The sequence below is a fragment of the Vespula vulgaris genome, chromosome 5, assembly GCF_905475345.1.
Source record: "Vespula vulgaris chromosome 5, iyVesVulg1.1, whole genome shotgun sequence".
NCBI classification, from domain to species: Eukaryota; Metazoa; Arthropoda; class Insecta; order Hymenoptera; family Vespidae; genus Vespula; species Vespula vulgaris.
The window spans coordinates 6,074,009-6,089,129 of NC_066590.1; the positions used below are offsets into that span (position 1 = coordinate 6,074,009).

Sequence of the window (15,121 nt, forward strand, 5' to 3'; positions counted from 1 at the left end):
GGGTTAGAAATAGACGCAAATAGATATAAATTTTGTAACACGTAGTAAAGCGTATAACTTGATAACGTTTGGAAATAGCACGTCGATATTCGAAAATGTGATATTTTTAATTTATTCAAGAAACCCATGAATTGAAACTCTTCATAAATTCTCATTTTAATTCCGTATTTATCTAGAATTTCGAAACGAGTGAAGATGATCAAGTTATACGATTCTCTTCCTATAGAGATATCTATGACGAACATAAAACACATATAGAAAATACATTCGTGATTCAGAAATTCGATTCATCGTCCAATTATTTTACAACGCCCGTTGCTCGTCTTATCGTTACGATAACAACGATTCAAACTCAGTAATTAACGTTTTCCGCCAGTGTCGACGATATTGTATGCCGCTTGAAAGAGAAACAGACGGAAGATAATAATGCGGAAACGCGAGAATCAATTACGAAAGGTTTCGCGATGCTGATATAATTATAATGGAAATTTTAGGCGGGCATTCTTGAAATTATTACCTGCTCTAACATCGGGTATTATCGTAGCTTCGTGTTCCCTTTGGCAAACAATGCTTTTCTACACTTCGTTTTGCCCTTCTCGCGTTGTCCGTGTGAATCAAAAGATTTATGCAACCACTCGCGAGTGAATAATTAGAATAATGCGATATAAGTATCAAGGTATACGTGCGTGGCTATACGTATGTATATATGTAGATATGTATATACACAATGAATATATATATATATATATATATACACGTATGTATCCACTGGTCTGCGGGCTCGCGTTTATCTCTCCTGTCCGATTTTATTCTCTTTCGTTTCTTCGTTCGCTTCGAAAATAGGAGAAAGAGACGAAGAGAAGTTTCTTATCGGCCGTCGAGCTCGTTATTCAATCGCCTTTCTACTTTTTTCCACTTTTCTTTCTAATTCACCACTTTGCTCGTCTCACTTTCTCCGTCTCACGCTTTCCGAGAGATTGTACAGAGAGAAAGAGAGTTTCCTACGTTCGTACGTACGAGAAACGAATAGTGTGAGACAAATAGAGAAAGAAACAGGAAAAGAGAGAGAGAGAGAGAAAGAATGTATGTGCACGGAATATCGCGAAGAAAATTGGTAGCTCTCATGGGAGACAACTCCAGGTTTCGTTTCGCTCCTGTACCTCCGGACGACAGGATATTTGCTTTTCTATTGGGAATATCACGGATATTCCTTGCACGGCTACGTACGAGTTGATATTGTAAGGTTGCTTGAGTTCACTGGACGTGCAGAAATCAAAGAAGGACGAATTTAGTCTAGTAGAGCTTACCATTGATTTTTATCTTAAAAAAATTTTTTATATCGATATATAAATTTTTTTTTATTAATGACTATAAAGCTTACCAACGACATCTTCCAAAGTCGACGTCTCGCTGCAGCTTATAAAAGGGGGGTAGAAGGATACCATAACTATACCACCGGTCCGCGCCTGAAGAGATTAGAAAAGAAAAAGAAGATATTAAATCGAAGGATTATAAAAGGAAAAGATTAATAATTTAAGAGGAAGATTGAATTATCGATCTTACCAAATGTTTTAGCGCGTGATCAGGCACATTTCGCGAGGAATTGCAGAGAGCGTGAGCGCTGCTATGGCTGAAAATGACCGGCGCTTTCGAACTTGCCATTGCGTCCAGCATGGTGGGTACCGAAACGTGCGATAGATCCACCATCATCCCCAGTCGATTCATCTCGAGTACGATGCTCTGAAAATTAACGAGAAAAAAGTCCCTTCGAAGTCTCTTCTTTGTCGTTTATCGTGGATTAAAAGGGAAATCTCTTGAGTTCTTCGAGTTGGAGTCAGGAAAGTTCGGTGAATGCGAGTCGCTCTTGGATTTGAGAAAACTTTTGAGCTAGCTAGCTAGCTAACTGGCTAGCTAGCGAGCGAACGAAGAGGGATTTCGTTTTTACTTTAATAATTTGATTTTATTTTTACAAGACGATAGTGCTTTTCCGACGTTTTATTTCCTATCCGAAGGAGGAACTACTTCGGGACGAGAGAAAGCTTATCTTTCCTCGTATCTTTCCGTGATAAAGGTATACGTATATGGAACAAAGTTCACAATGGAGTTGCGAAGTGGTGGAATCCTTTGGATCGATTCATTTGACAGTAGAGACACGTTACGTCCGACTGACACTTATTGCGTTGCCTGTCTCGCCAGATTGAACGCAGAGGACGGATGGTTTGTAACGTTCGGCCACCTATACCGATTAGAATTCAAAGCACGTCGGCTTGCAGGAAGAACGGGAAGCTCGCAACATTACAGGGCATCCATCTTCGAGGATGATACCAAAGTCTCATTTAATTATCGCCTTTTCATTATTACTATTAATGTTATCAATATTATTAATTTCTTTTTATTTATCGCGTAGCATCGATGATAGTCTCTATGATCAATAAGACATGTCCCATCTTCGATATATTTCAAAATTGCATTTTATCGTTCTTTATGAAATAAAAGGAAGAAAAAACGTGAAAAATAAAGGAAAAGAAGATGCCGTTTGCTCAATGACGACGTGTCTCGTCGTCGTCAAAATCCGGGAAAAAGATCTTGTTATTGAATCACTAGGAAGAAACGTCGTCGTATGTCTCAATCTTTCTTTTCTCGCGACAGTAGGTGATCTTCCTTATTAGTGACTTCCCTTGTACAAGGAATTCCAAGGAATATTTGATCTCTCTCGGTCGTCGTTCAAAAACGTCTTAGCTTTCGTTTAAACGGAAAAAAAGTTTTGTTAAGCCATTGCGAGGATAAACCGAATAGAGTTTCCGCGATTTCTTATTCGTCTGTCTACCTGTCCGTCTTTCACTCTATCTCTGTCTCTTTCTCTTTGTCAAGCAAGTATACGATGGCGAGACATCGTTAACGTGACTCGTGCGAGACTCGTTTTCATCACATCGCTTTTCTTTTCGGAAACGAAGAAAAAGGAGAAAATAAAGGAAAATAGAGAGAAAGAAAGAAAGAGAGAGAGAGAGAGAGAGAGAGAGAGAGAGAGAGAAAGAGAGACTTAGACGAGAAGCTATTTCAGCTGGAAAGAAGGATAAAGAGGAAACGTGAAAAATCTCACCGCGTGAGAGAACGCGATGCTCTTGACGTTGACTCAAGAGGAGGAGGAGGAGGATGCACGATGAAAGAAAGGGATAGGAAAAATGTAAGTAGGTACATGTCTTCTCTTCTATGTTTGTGTGTATTTTAGTACGTGTATGTGAGAGTAAGTCAGTCGAGAAGGGAAACCAGTCCTCCCTTATTCGAACGATTTATTTCCTGCGAAGACTCTCTGTACGTCGTCCTTTATCTAAATTTTATTTTATTCCCTTTGCTCCCTCCCCGTTTCTTCGTGAACGACGACGATGGTTTATCTTTTATCCGGACGAATAATCACTGGCCTTCTCTTTTTCTTGCTCTGTCTCTCTCTCTCTTTCTTTCTTTTTTCTCTCTCTTTCTCCCTTTATCCTAGTCACTTATGAAAGAAAGGAATCGTTCTTCGAAGGGAGTAGCTACGGAATAAAAAATGAAGTGCTTCGTCTTTTCAATAGAAAACTTATCGTAAAAAACTCTTTTTATTTTTTTGCATATTCCAACTGGTGTAACATTTATTGTCGATTCATATCTCTCTATCTATCTCTTTCTGTCTTGTGCTCTCGAGAGCACGAGAGTCAGTGACAGTTAGATTTTTTCAGGTTATTGGAAAAATTCACCCTCAAGGCAGTGACTCGAGCAAGCGAGCGAAAAAGAACCTCGTATAGTTCGTTCCATCGTTCCATCGACTGAACGACGAATAACTCGCGTTTTCCCACGAGCCCTTTTTTGAATGCCACCTTCGACTGCTATCACAGGTACTGGTTTTATCGTTTAACAAAAAATTCTTCGTAGCTCTACGTCCGTTGAGAAATCTTTGAAAAAATGTGACTTTGCGAGAATGTTCTTTTTATTCTTTTCTCTTTTTTTGCTGTTTTATTTCTTTTGTCATTTTTATTTTTACTTTTGTTTTTTCAAGCACGATTGTTATAACTTTTGTTAGAAGTGCAATTTTTCTGTTCCCTTTATAATCCTTCACAAATCGTGATACTTTTTTTTTCCTACACTTACTTATCTATGCGCCTAAATTTTATTTGATTATAGCAAGAAATTGATCGAACTAAACCTAATCAAATTTTATGGAAAGTTCCTCTATCATAGCTGAAAGTATTGCTTACAGTTTCAAACAAATTGCTCGATTACTTTCAAAGTGACGTTCATTTATGGCGATCGTGCATAATGCATATTTACGAAACCCATAAAACAAGTGCCGTTATTATGTAATATTAATAAAATAGAAACCACGATAAAGCGGAATAATTATCGCGATGATGGAAGCAAGCCGAACTCGGAAAATTTGTGGTTTATTAATAACCGGGAAAATTTTTTGCGAAAATAATATGAAAAATTTGTGGTTATCAATAAGTGAAGTTCGATCTTTCGTTGGGATTTATAGTGTGCAGTGTCCATGAACGCCGAAGGCGATCGTGCTGATTTCTTTTTTCTCGTTGTTTAAATTTGTCTTTTTTGGCCCGTGGAAATATTTAATTGAACGTTTCTCATCGTGTCATGTACACTGGATTCATTTCTATTTCACTCTCTTTCTCTCTCTTTCTCTCTCTTTTTTGTTTTTTTATTGTCTATCTCTTATCGCTTTCATTTCATTTTGATCGGACATCGAAGTCGACAGTAGTTGCAAGTAACGATCGTTTAGTTCTTCCAAAATGAGATGAAACTTGTCCTTTCTCTGCCCATCGTTACTAGATACCTACCGGATGTTGCTATCACCGAGAAGCAACTTCAGTTAGGAAACTACCAACACTTTGGCACCTATTTAGAGACGAAAACTTTCGGGGAGCAAGCCAGCAGCTGGTCTCAAAAGGGGGTCTGGTCAGTTCTGCGAGAATGCTTTGGAAAACTTATCGGCCAGCTGTGGCCGCCATATTCCCAACTCAATCCTCATTCTGCTTGGTTTACCCAAAAGAAAATGTTTCACTTTAGACCGTTTCTTTAGTCTTCGCAAGAAAGAAAATTCGAAGATATATATGTCATTTCATTTTATCGTTTAGTTAATTAAGATACCATTGTTCTTTCTTCTTTTTTTCTTTCTTTCTTTTCCTTTTCTAAAATCGAATTTTATATCTTGATATCTGTGCTATTATTTCTCGTCGAAAAAGAAGATATATTGACGACTTTGTCACACTCGAGGAATAATTTATCGGTTGAGATTTAAAAAGAAAAAGAGAGAAATGGATAGAAAGGGAGAGAGAGAGAGGGAGGAAAAAGAAGTAAAAAGCACGTGAAAGTTAATAAAGAGGTCGAGATTTGAAAGTTTAATATCACTGAAGAGATATTCGGTAGACCAGTGAAATTAAAATTTCTAGAGGGAGACAGAAAAAGAGACAAAATGATATTACGATTTTGTAGCTAGGGGAGATTATTATAATATATACTTACATACATACATATATGGATATAGATTTTGGAATAAGTTTTCGATTATATATATATATATACGTACAAATCTTTATAAAATTGTTTGAAAATAAAAGATAAATCACTGGCAATGTCAATAGTAAGAAAGATCGACGATAAAAAATAAATTAGATATGTTTTTCTTCTCTCTCTTTTTCTCTCTTTTTCTCTCTTTTTCGTTTCTTTCTTCTGGTATCTTCTTTCTGTCACGTAGTCGACCTCAAAGATACCAAGTCACCGCCATATATACGGCGCGTTAAACAGATCCCGAGAATATAACTGGAAAGCAGTGCAACCCTTGTTGAGCAGATGGTACGTGGCAGATCATGGAAACACGTTTGTCCTTCTTTAGACGTCGTGGCCGACATTTCTTAATGAAAGCACGTTCACCGAATAACGCGCGGAAAATGACTTTCTCCTTCCTGCCAAAAGCACGATTGTTAGGCAGGATACCTTCTAATTAACTCGATCGTCTACCACGAATTTCCGATTAACTTTGCTTCCTATTTGCCATAACGAATACCTAACATAATATCATAATCATAATAATAATGATAATGATGATGATGATGATAATAATAATAATAACAATAATAATAGTAATGATAATAATAATAACAATCTATTTTATTCTCCGCTTATTGTATTTTGCAATTAAACATTTTCACGTATTGCCTATAAAATGAAGTTTTTAAGCGAATTAACGCGTTTTTATATTAGGTAATCGATCGATCAAATTTAATTCGATTTCGCGTATTTAATCTGTCATTTCCCAGACTGCAAGTAATTTTTATGATAGTCCTTCGTAGCCAACATAGCAAAATGGATGAAATGAAACATATACATTACAGACATTATCCCGTAATTTAACCCTTGGCTGACGTAGTAAAGTGTGAAAATTATTCTTTTTTATCTGGTATAAGAGAAAGAGAATTGATTTATTACGACCGGTTAACTCAGCGCTTCATCTTGCAATTTCCATCGAGTATATTGTATAGTGCTTTCTTTTGAATTTATTAACTTTCACTAAAGTACGAAGGTTTTTTTCTCGCTCCCTCCTACTCTTCCTCCTCTTTTTTTTCTTTATTTTTTTATTTTATTATTCGTTCCTTTCACCGACACTTCTTTTTTTTTATATATATTATCGAGCACAGCCCCTCTTTCAAAGGGACTACCAATCGATTCACGTTTACAACGAATTATTTTAACGAAAAGTGTTTGGCCCGTTAAAAGCATTGTTCGTTCTTTCGGTTTCGAGCATCGCTAGTTACAAAGCTGTAGAGCTTCGAATTTTGAGAGATGTCGCGTGTGTAAAAGCCTCGTAAAAATCCGCTTCAAAATCAACTCTGATAAAAGAAAACTTGTTTCTCTTACAGAAGAACTATTGGTCTCGATTTTTCTCTTTACTTTTACTTTTTCCTTCATTTTCGCTTACACTGTGTTTATTTTCTTTCTTTTATTGTCATCGTCACTAGAGTGTCGTTCCCTTTGGTGAGAACATCCTTGATAGTTTTGAACTTACTTGACAAAATCAAAAATAAAAAAGATAAAAAGAGAAAGAGAAAGAGAGAGAGAAAGATAGGAGCAATTGCCTCGAGTTGGATGGGTTTAAAGTTGAAACAAAAAAAAAAAAATAGCAAAATTGTTGGTCTCTTTTATTGTGTCGTAAAAGAGTTCTCTTTCAAGTATGTTTTGCAATCAGTTCGTCGTTGTTGGACCTATGAACTTTTTTTTAGCTTCTCTCTTTCTTTTTACACATAGATACATAGGTACAACTGTTTTCTACGGATAGAAAGACACTCGTAGAATCGAGGATAGGAGGAATAGCTTGAGAAAATCCAATACGTTAAATACGCTAGAATCTTGAATGTGTACGTGTGTAACATATAGCTTTATACATCGAAGATGGGAGGACGAGAGAAGTTGAATTTAGAAAGATATAAAGCCGCACATTTCGCGGTACGTTGGGGTAAAAGGATTTACTAAAAGAGGTAAGAGAGGGAGAGAGAGGAAGGGAGAAAGAGATGAACAAAAACGGCCTCTCTCTTTCTCTCTCTCTCTCTCTCCTTAAAGAAGAGCCGCTTTGGAATTTTTATCGGCCACTTTAGATGGCTGTTTATTGCCGCGATGTAAGTGATAAACGGTCGTAAGGTCTGAAGCGAGCAAGGTGTAAAAAGAGTCTAGAAGATCGGACATAAAATATCTCCTTTGGAAACGGTCGATGTGAAAACGAGTACTTTCTTTCTCGCTTAAGGAGATTGATCTATGAATTTGTAACTTTTACACTTTAGTTTCATTTCTTGGAAGAGGAAGGATAAGTTGGCAATATTGCATTAACTTGATTCGAAGCATTGTTTGTTAATAAAATATTTAAGAAGATATTAATCCGATCTAAATTACTAATACATATATAAGAAGATTTTATAATATAGTAATATAATAGTTTAATAAGAGATAAATTATTCGTTTAATGGAATACTTTAACGTAAAATATGAACTCGAGTTTTCCATACGAGATAGATATATATTTCTTAACAATAAGATTCAATTACGACGTGGAATCATCTGTCGTAACTCCCTTCGTGAATCCTTGGTGAAAGTTTACAAGATAACGTAACATCTCGTTTTTCCGTAGTTTTACTTGCTCGCTCGCTTGTACGCGTTACATGAAGATTTATAGCTTCTTTTGGTGAATGAAGGGAGATATTGGTGTGATGTCGGTGTTGCTGGATAGGTGGACCGATCCTTTTTCAAACCGGGAGAAGAATAGCTTCGCAAATGGTGTGGCGATGTTGAATAAAAAATAACTTTTAAAGAAAGAGAAAGAATCTGTATGTGTGTGTATATATATATATATATATATATATATATATATATTTATAGGAGAACGTGAAAGAAAAAAAGATGGAAAGGGAAACATCGTGAAAGTGAGGAAGAGAAACGAGAAGAAGGTTTACGGATGATAGCGAGAAACGCGATCGATTCTCATCACGGAGAATTAAAATGGACATCGTACGACCATTATTCTTCTTCGTAGCAACTGAAAGGAGTGGCCCGAGAAAAATCTTGGCTTCGTTGTATACTTTAGCGACGTTCGTTAACAATCTTCCGTGTTTCTCGTTCTCTTTCTCTTTCTTTCTCCTTTCTTTTCTTTTCTTCCCTTTTCTTTTCGTTTCTTTTCTTCGTATTTTCTTTCACGACGATATACCTCGTAAAGTTGAACGAATTTTTTTTTTCAAACATTTGCCCCATTTAAAAGTACTAAATTTCTTCGTAGCTACGTTGAATATTTCAGTGGTGTTCATTTATCAATGATAGGGAGAAAAAGTTTGGATTAGAAAAAATACTCTTATAAGAAATAAAGATAAGTTACTAACAGAATATTATTTTATAAAAAGTGATACTATATTTTTTCAAAGAGGGTGAAAAAGTTACGATCATCGAAACGATACGCGTACATTATTCGGCCTTTTTCTATTCGATTTTCGCCTCGTATTTATTCGTGACCACATCCCCAAAGTCATTTTTCATCCGCCTTCGACCATGAAAACCACCCTCGTCATTTCGACGTCATCGTTCTCTCCCCCTTAACTTCAAGCACATTTCTAGCGTGTTTCGAGGCCTATAGAACTCTCTTTCTCTTTTTTTTCTACGTCTTGCTATTATATTAATACGAACGAATGAAATACGTTGTCACGTTTGTCATTTTCGTACAATCGATCTCGAAGAAAAGAGAAAAAGAAAAAGACGTATGTATTTACGATAATATTTTGACGTCTAAAAAGAAAAAAGAAAGCATGTCGATCTTTCGTCAACCGTATACTCACGACCGACGCAAAACAATTTCGTTAAACTAAACTTTGATTGCGTTTGCGTTCGTTTCCTAGTTGCGATTAGATTTGGGTTAGATCTCTCTTCTAGTTAGGAAAGAGGTACTTTACCGCTGCTAAAAGGTTTAGTAGGATAGTTCGAGGGTGAACTCTCTAAGCCGTCCGGACCGATGCTTTCACTCTCTACGAGTTTGCTTCTGAATAATCAAAGAGAAAAATAGACCGACACATTCCGTGCATTAGCCTAAGCTACTTCCTTCGTAGTTTCACTTTAACGATTACCATACACATTGTCAAAATGTTTTACAACTATATTCTTCATTTTCTTTTAACTTTATAAAATATATTCCTAACATGTCGTTCACGCAATATATTTTACACAAAATGGATTAATTTCATTACCATTATACGTTCTATTAGTTATATGAGTCACATAGATCATACAATTTTCGTATCGTTAAATTTCCAAGGATGCAATTTTATCTTGAACCATATTCTTGTGTCATCATAAAATACTTAAAGTGGTCAAGTTAGATAGGACAGTATATCGTGTTATTGGAGTCATTTTTCTAATTATACGAACACAAATCACAATCTTTAGTTCATATTTTAGAAATCCGTGTTCGACGTTCGGAGGTCTATTTTATTTTAATCGATTATAAGTTGGACGAAATTAAAAGATCGTTTGAATATGACCGTTTCTAACGTAATGACGTTTTATTCTCTCGTGATTCTTTTCCTTTTTTTTTGGAAAATCAATTTTTCATCGCGCGTTAATAATATTAAAAAAAAGAAAAGAGAACGTATAATTGATTGCACAATAGGAGTTTTCATCAGCGAATATCATGGATAAGGAGAGACACATTCAGGTTCTTGGGACTATCGAGGACTCGAGTGGGATCGATGAATTTTTAATCCCACTCATTGGGCAATTCAATGGAATTTGATTTTCTACTCACCTTACCGAAGTTGGAGAGACCACCGACGTGAGGCACTTGACCGGGTTCATCCGCCGTGCTGCAGTCTGCCCTAACGAACCAACAGGTCAGTAACTCAATAGTTACAATCGTGCGCATTATTGCCATACAATGACTTCTAATCACGGCTCGGCCAATCCGCTATTCTATTGGCGTAGTACGATAACGATATTTACCTAACAGAGAAATGCGATCAGAGTCTAACGAATTGTTCTCGAATTTCTAACCGCGTTCTCCTCATTAACGCGATACCTTCATCACATATGCAACTACGTTAGCACGTCATCATAATACGGTGGTTTATGACGAGATCGATGACACGAGTGATTACATATTGTCGTATGGAGTTTTCTTAAACGTGAGAGTCTATATTAACGTAAATACTTTTCTTTTTACATGATAATTTAAGAATTTTTATTCGGATTTTTCGCGATATTGACTTTTGCGAAATAATGATTTCATGTTACGATTTATTATATTTTCATTAAATTTTTGTCCAGTCATAAATAGGTCGAATAGATTGAGCAATGATACGATATATCAGCGATATGTCCTAGCTACGATATCAAGGATTAATACCATGGTGACGATCACACGTATTAACGTTCTATCCTCTAAGCCGTCTGACAGAACATCAATGATACAGTATTAGATACTAGTTGTAATAATCGATTATTCAATGGGTGAGGCTCAATCGGGATCTTCCCGTTGGCGACGCACGTAGGAATTCTTGACGTTGGAGAACGACATAGCTTTATCGGATCTTACGTCGTGATAGGTTCGTTTTCGCAAGGAAGGTAGAGACGCGTTAATCGATCTGTCTGTTCTAATAAACGTCGATATTGTCGTCTAATATTAGTTATGTCATCGTATTAAGCTCGTCGATTGTAACGAGTGAAAGAGAGAGAGAGAGAGAACGAGAGAGGCGATATCAGGATCGTAAAATAAATCGAAACTTTATTCGCTAAGCAAAAGAAAAATAAGAGAAATAAGAAAATAGATAAAAGACGACTGGAGTTTCGAGAAATTCATCGCGTCCTCTACGAGAAGACTTTTATTGCTCTTCTCGGTCGCACCTGTCGCGACCACTCGTAAAACTAACACGAGAGCGAATTCGTCCGTTGTTTGTCGTAAAACAATATTTCACTAACTTTTTTTCTAACTCTCTTTCTCTCTCGTCTTGATTGTTTTTCTTTATCTCTTTTTCCTTGTGTAAAACGTCAGATATCGTCGACTGCGACTTTGAAATCCTGATAATTCGAATAATTAATGCTCGGACGTGTCGAATCGATTTTTCAAATGAAACGATCGACGAAAGATGGAAATTTTGTATGTAAAAGGATCGATAGACTTTTAAAATGTTTGACCTACCTCGTCGATGCATCTTTCACTCAACGTCTCGCGTTATCGCGTTTTAATTTATATCATATTTGTCAATATTATTTTATATTATCGGTTAGAAACTTTACGCGTGTTTCGAAATTTGCATTTTAATATTATTCGATTCGGATCTTGTATCTCGATTGGCAGACTCACCAAGGCGTATGGCACGTGTGAGTTAACGTTAGATATCTGGCACCGAGCTCGTAGAGCATCCTCAGGACCGCCAAACTCGTGCCGATGGCGTGTCCCCCTTCGACCCCTATAAGACTCGCTAATCTACCCTCCTTGTGTGCTCTCTCGATCCCTGAAATCATACATTAAATTCCACTTGAACATCTCTCACCGATTACTTCTCTCCTTCTCATCCTCGCTCATCGTTCATTACTACAACTCCATCCCACTTATATTACAGATCATCTTCGTTCTCTCACGAACGTTGAGAGAAACCGATACGAAGATCGAGATTAATCTTTCGTAAGTATCCAAGGATACGATATCCGGTAATGGAATATCGCTTCGACGAACATTTTGATTACCACGATTTCGCACGACGTTTAATTGCAACACATACTTTCGATAAAATTTAGCGTCGACTAAGTTCGCAAACGGCGTACTTCGAACATTAAATCATTTCATTTTCTGACGTGGCACGTCATTAGCGCCACAATGGTACTTTACCAAACCGCTATGTTTACCCGGATTAATTAAATCATCGGAATTGCCCATCAGGGTTTGATAGCCTTGGGTATCGTTGATTACAAAGCGTAACGTAAAAGATAATAAACATTGTACACGCGTCCTCGCTATCTAAACTTGCGCTTCCACAATCAGCATTTACTCGATATTCGTTCGCTATTCAACGAATTCGATGACCAACGTTTAATGGGACGAACGAGCCACTAGTGTAAGGGTAGACCGATGGCTTCGTAAAATCAAATTGGCGAGCTTGCGAGCGGTTCACAGTAGGGATTCGATTAAAATACCACGTGCAAACTGTGTTGCTAATACATACGCTACTTGTTGTTGTCAGCATCGACGCGCTCGTGTAAGTCGCTTTTTGAAACAACCGATAAGCCGATCGAACGACCTATATATTACACATTTTTTATTTATTCTCCTTCTTCGTTCGGCTAATAGATAGATACAGAAGTCGTAATCTATACATCGATAGAAAAGGATAAAACGCGAAGAAAAAAATAGAGACGATCGTACCGAATAAAAGCCGTAAGCTGCTGCACGATGGGACTAGATTTATTACGTCCACTGATTTATGCGTTGACACGCGCCTATGACCTATACATATACATACATCCGAATGGAATATATGTGTACGTGTAATACGTAAATGGTGAGAGTTCAAAGGGGAGAGTAGACAACCCGTGCAACGTGCCGGAGAGGTCCGATGATATCGTGCGAGCCCTGCTGCGACTATCACCAACGCACCGACACCAACACTCACACCACTATGTACCATTGCTAACGCCATCATCCTGACCCCCGAGCATTTTTCCATTTCTCTCGGAATTTCTCATTTTCCACGGCCCCGTTTGTTCTTTCCTTCCATCCGCTAGATTGGCTTCGTAAGGATAACCCCGTGAATTCTTTATTCCTACTTCTTCGAGAGAGCTTCGTGCGGAGCCTCGTTACTCTGTCAAAGCCCATTTTAAAGAAGAAGATTAGAGATCTTTCAAAGATTCAGATTCAATCGTCGCACGAAAATATTATTGTCCCATATCAATTATTATTATAATTGTAATTATACGTTTTGTTTTTCTTCGCTTTCTTTTTCTTTCTTTCTTTTTCCCCTTTTCCCTTCTTTTTTCGAAATTCTCCCAAAGTCCATATTTTACATGAATTTCCATATCCAGGAGGCTACACGAATATCGGTATTTCAGTTTATCGAAGCACCATACGCTGATGATATACATATATATACATATATTGTATATACTTTACCGAGAAAAGGGTTTTTCCATTTCACATGGAATTTGCCATATACAGAGTGCATCCTTGGCGACATATAGCGTGCGTTTCCATCTTTCCATCCTATTCGCATTACCTTCTAGTATGCCGTCGCGTGAAATACGCTTGCATTATAACAACAACAACAACAACGTACTCTAACGTTTCAGAAGATTTTTCACAGGCTGTGCACAAGCTCTGTTTCAGCTCTTTCTAATATACCTCTATATGTATTTAAATGTTACTATATTCTTTTTCGTTTTGCTTTATTTATTTCTATCTTTTAAATTTTGAAGCAATGTAATTCTGAAGATAAAGAAAAAGAGAAAGATAAAGATATTTCCTTTTTATTCTTTCTCTCTCTCTCTCTCTCTCTCTCTATTCATTCTTTCCTTTCTCTTCTTCTATAACCGGTTGTTCGTTTTCTCGTTTCCGATAACGTCCTCGGTTCATCACGACAACGACAACGACAACGACAACGGCGACGAAGACGAGAACGACGACGACGACGACGACGACGACGACGACAATTTCACACCATTTCTTCGCTTTCTCAATCTTCTCGCATCCTCCAAAGACAAAGGAAAGATTTCGAATTGGAAGTTGGAAACACTCGTTACCTCGATGGTACCCAATCGAGATGGAACCGGCGGTGAGTTCGTTTCTCTCGATTTTAATTTCTTTTATCATCGTGACTCGCGATCGTGCTTTCCGTTCGCCCTTTTCTTCGAATAAATTCAACCTTCTCCCTTTATTTGCATTAATATGAAAGTCCTTTCCTTTTCTTCTTTTATATAATACAACCATGAACCATTTAAATCGTTTAAAAGAACACCTGAATATTTTCTATTCTTTATTATAACTATTGTAATTTTTCTTTAAGAAATAATTGCTATAGATCAACATAATCAACGATTGTTGAAAGAAATCTAAATTCAATATTTTTCTTCCTTCAATTCTATCGCATTGTTATAAATGTAAATCGACGTAACACGATGTAAAATAATGGATAATTTTATTTCTTTTTCTTTTTTGTGTTTTCCTTGCTTTCAGCTTTTTTATTTGTCCAACATTTATAATTACTTGCATATATTATCGCGGAGATATTTTGTATAAAAATTTTTATTATAATTACCTTCGGCCGTCGTAACGAGGATCATACTTTCGGGATGTTTGTTGACCAACCGACGAATCACGTCAATCTGTTCCAAAGCGAGTTGAACGGAGTCGTGATATTGGGATGGACAGGGCGTGTACGCTGACCAAAACTGAAACAGATAAGCGAGAGAGTACGTAAAATTTAGTATGCCGAAAATAGTCGTCGGTAGTGACCCGTGAAAAATGGCACGATTATTCTCGCTCGATAATCTTAATGATGCTCGTATAGTACGTTTCTCAGCGAGTTCATCTTTAATTCAAAGGGTTTCCGATATTGTTGAAAAC

At 37.0% G+C, this 15,121-nt stretch overlaps 1 protein-coding gene across 2 annotated transcripts in view; it reads right to left on the bottom strand.

Moving 5' to 3' along the window:
• LOC127063854 (dipeptidase 1) overlaps positions 1-15,121 on the bottom strand; it is a 49,291-nt gene that overhangs the window by 13,256 nt on the left and 20,914 nt on the right. For both annotated transcript variants that reach the window (XR_007781501.1, XM_050994123.1), the window contains exons 4-8: positions 14,814-14,946; positions 11,870-12,020; positions 10,316-10,385; positions 1,564-1,740; positions 1,382-1,466 (exon numbers count right to left, since the gene is read on the bottom strand). Coding sequence is in view for 1 of the 2 variants with exons in the window: in XM_050994123.1 (XP_050850080.1) it covers positions 1,382-1,466; positions 1,564-1,740; positions 10,316-10,385; positions 11,870-12,020; positions 14,814-14,946 (616 nt within the window). In the remaining variant the exon portion in view is untranslated. The remainder of the gene's footprint in view (positions 1-1,381; positions 1,467-1,563; positions 1,741-10,315; positions 10,386-11,869; positions 12,021-14,813; positions 14,947-15,121) is intronic.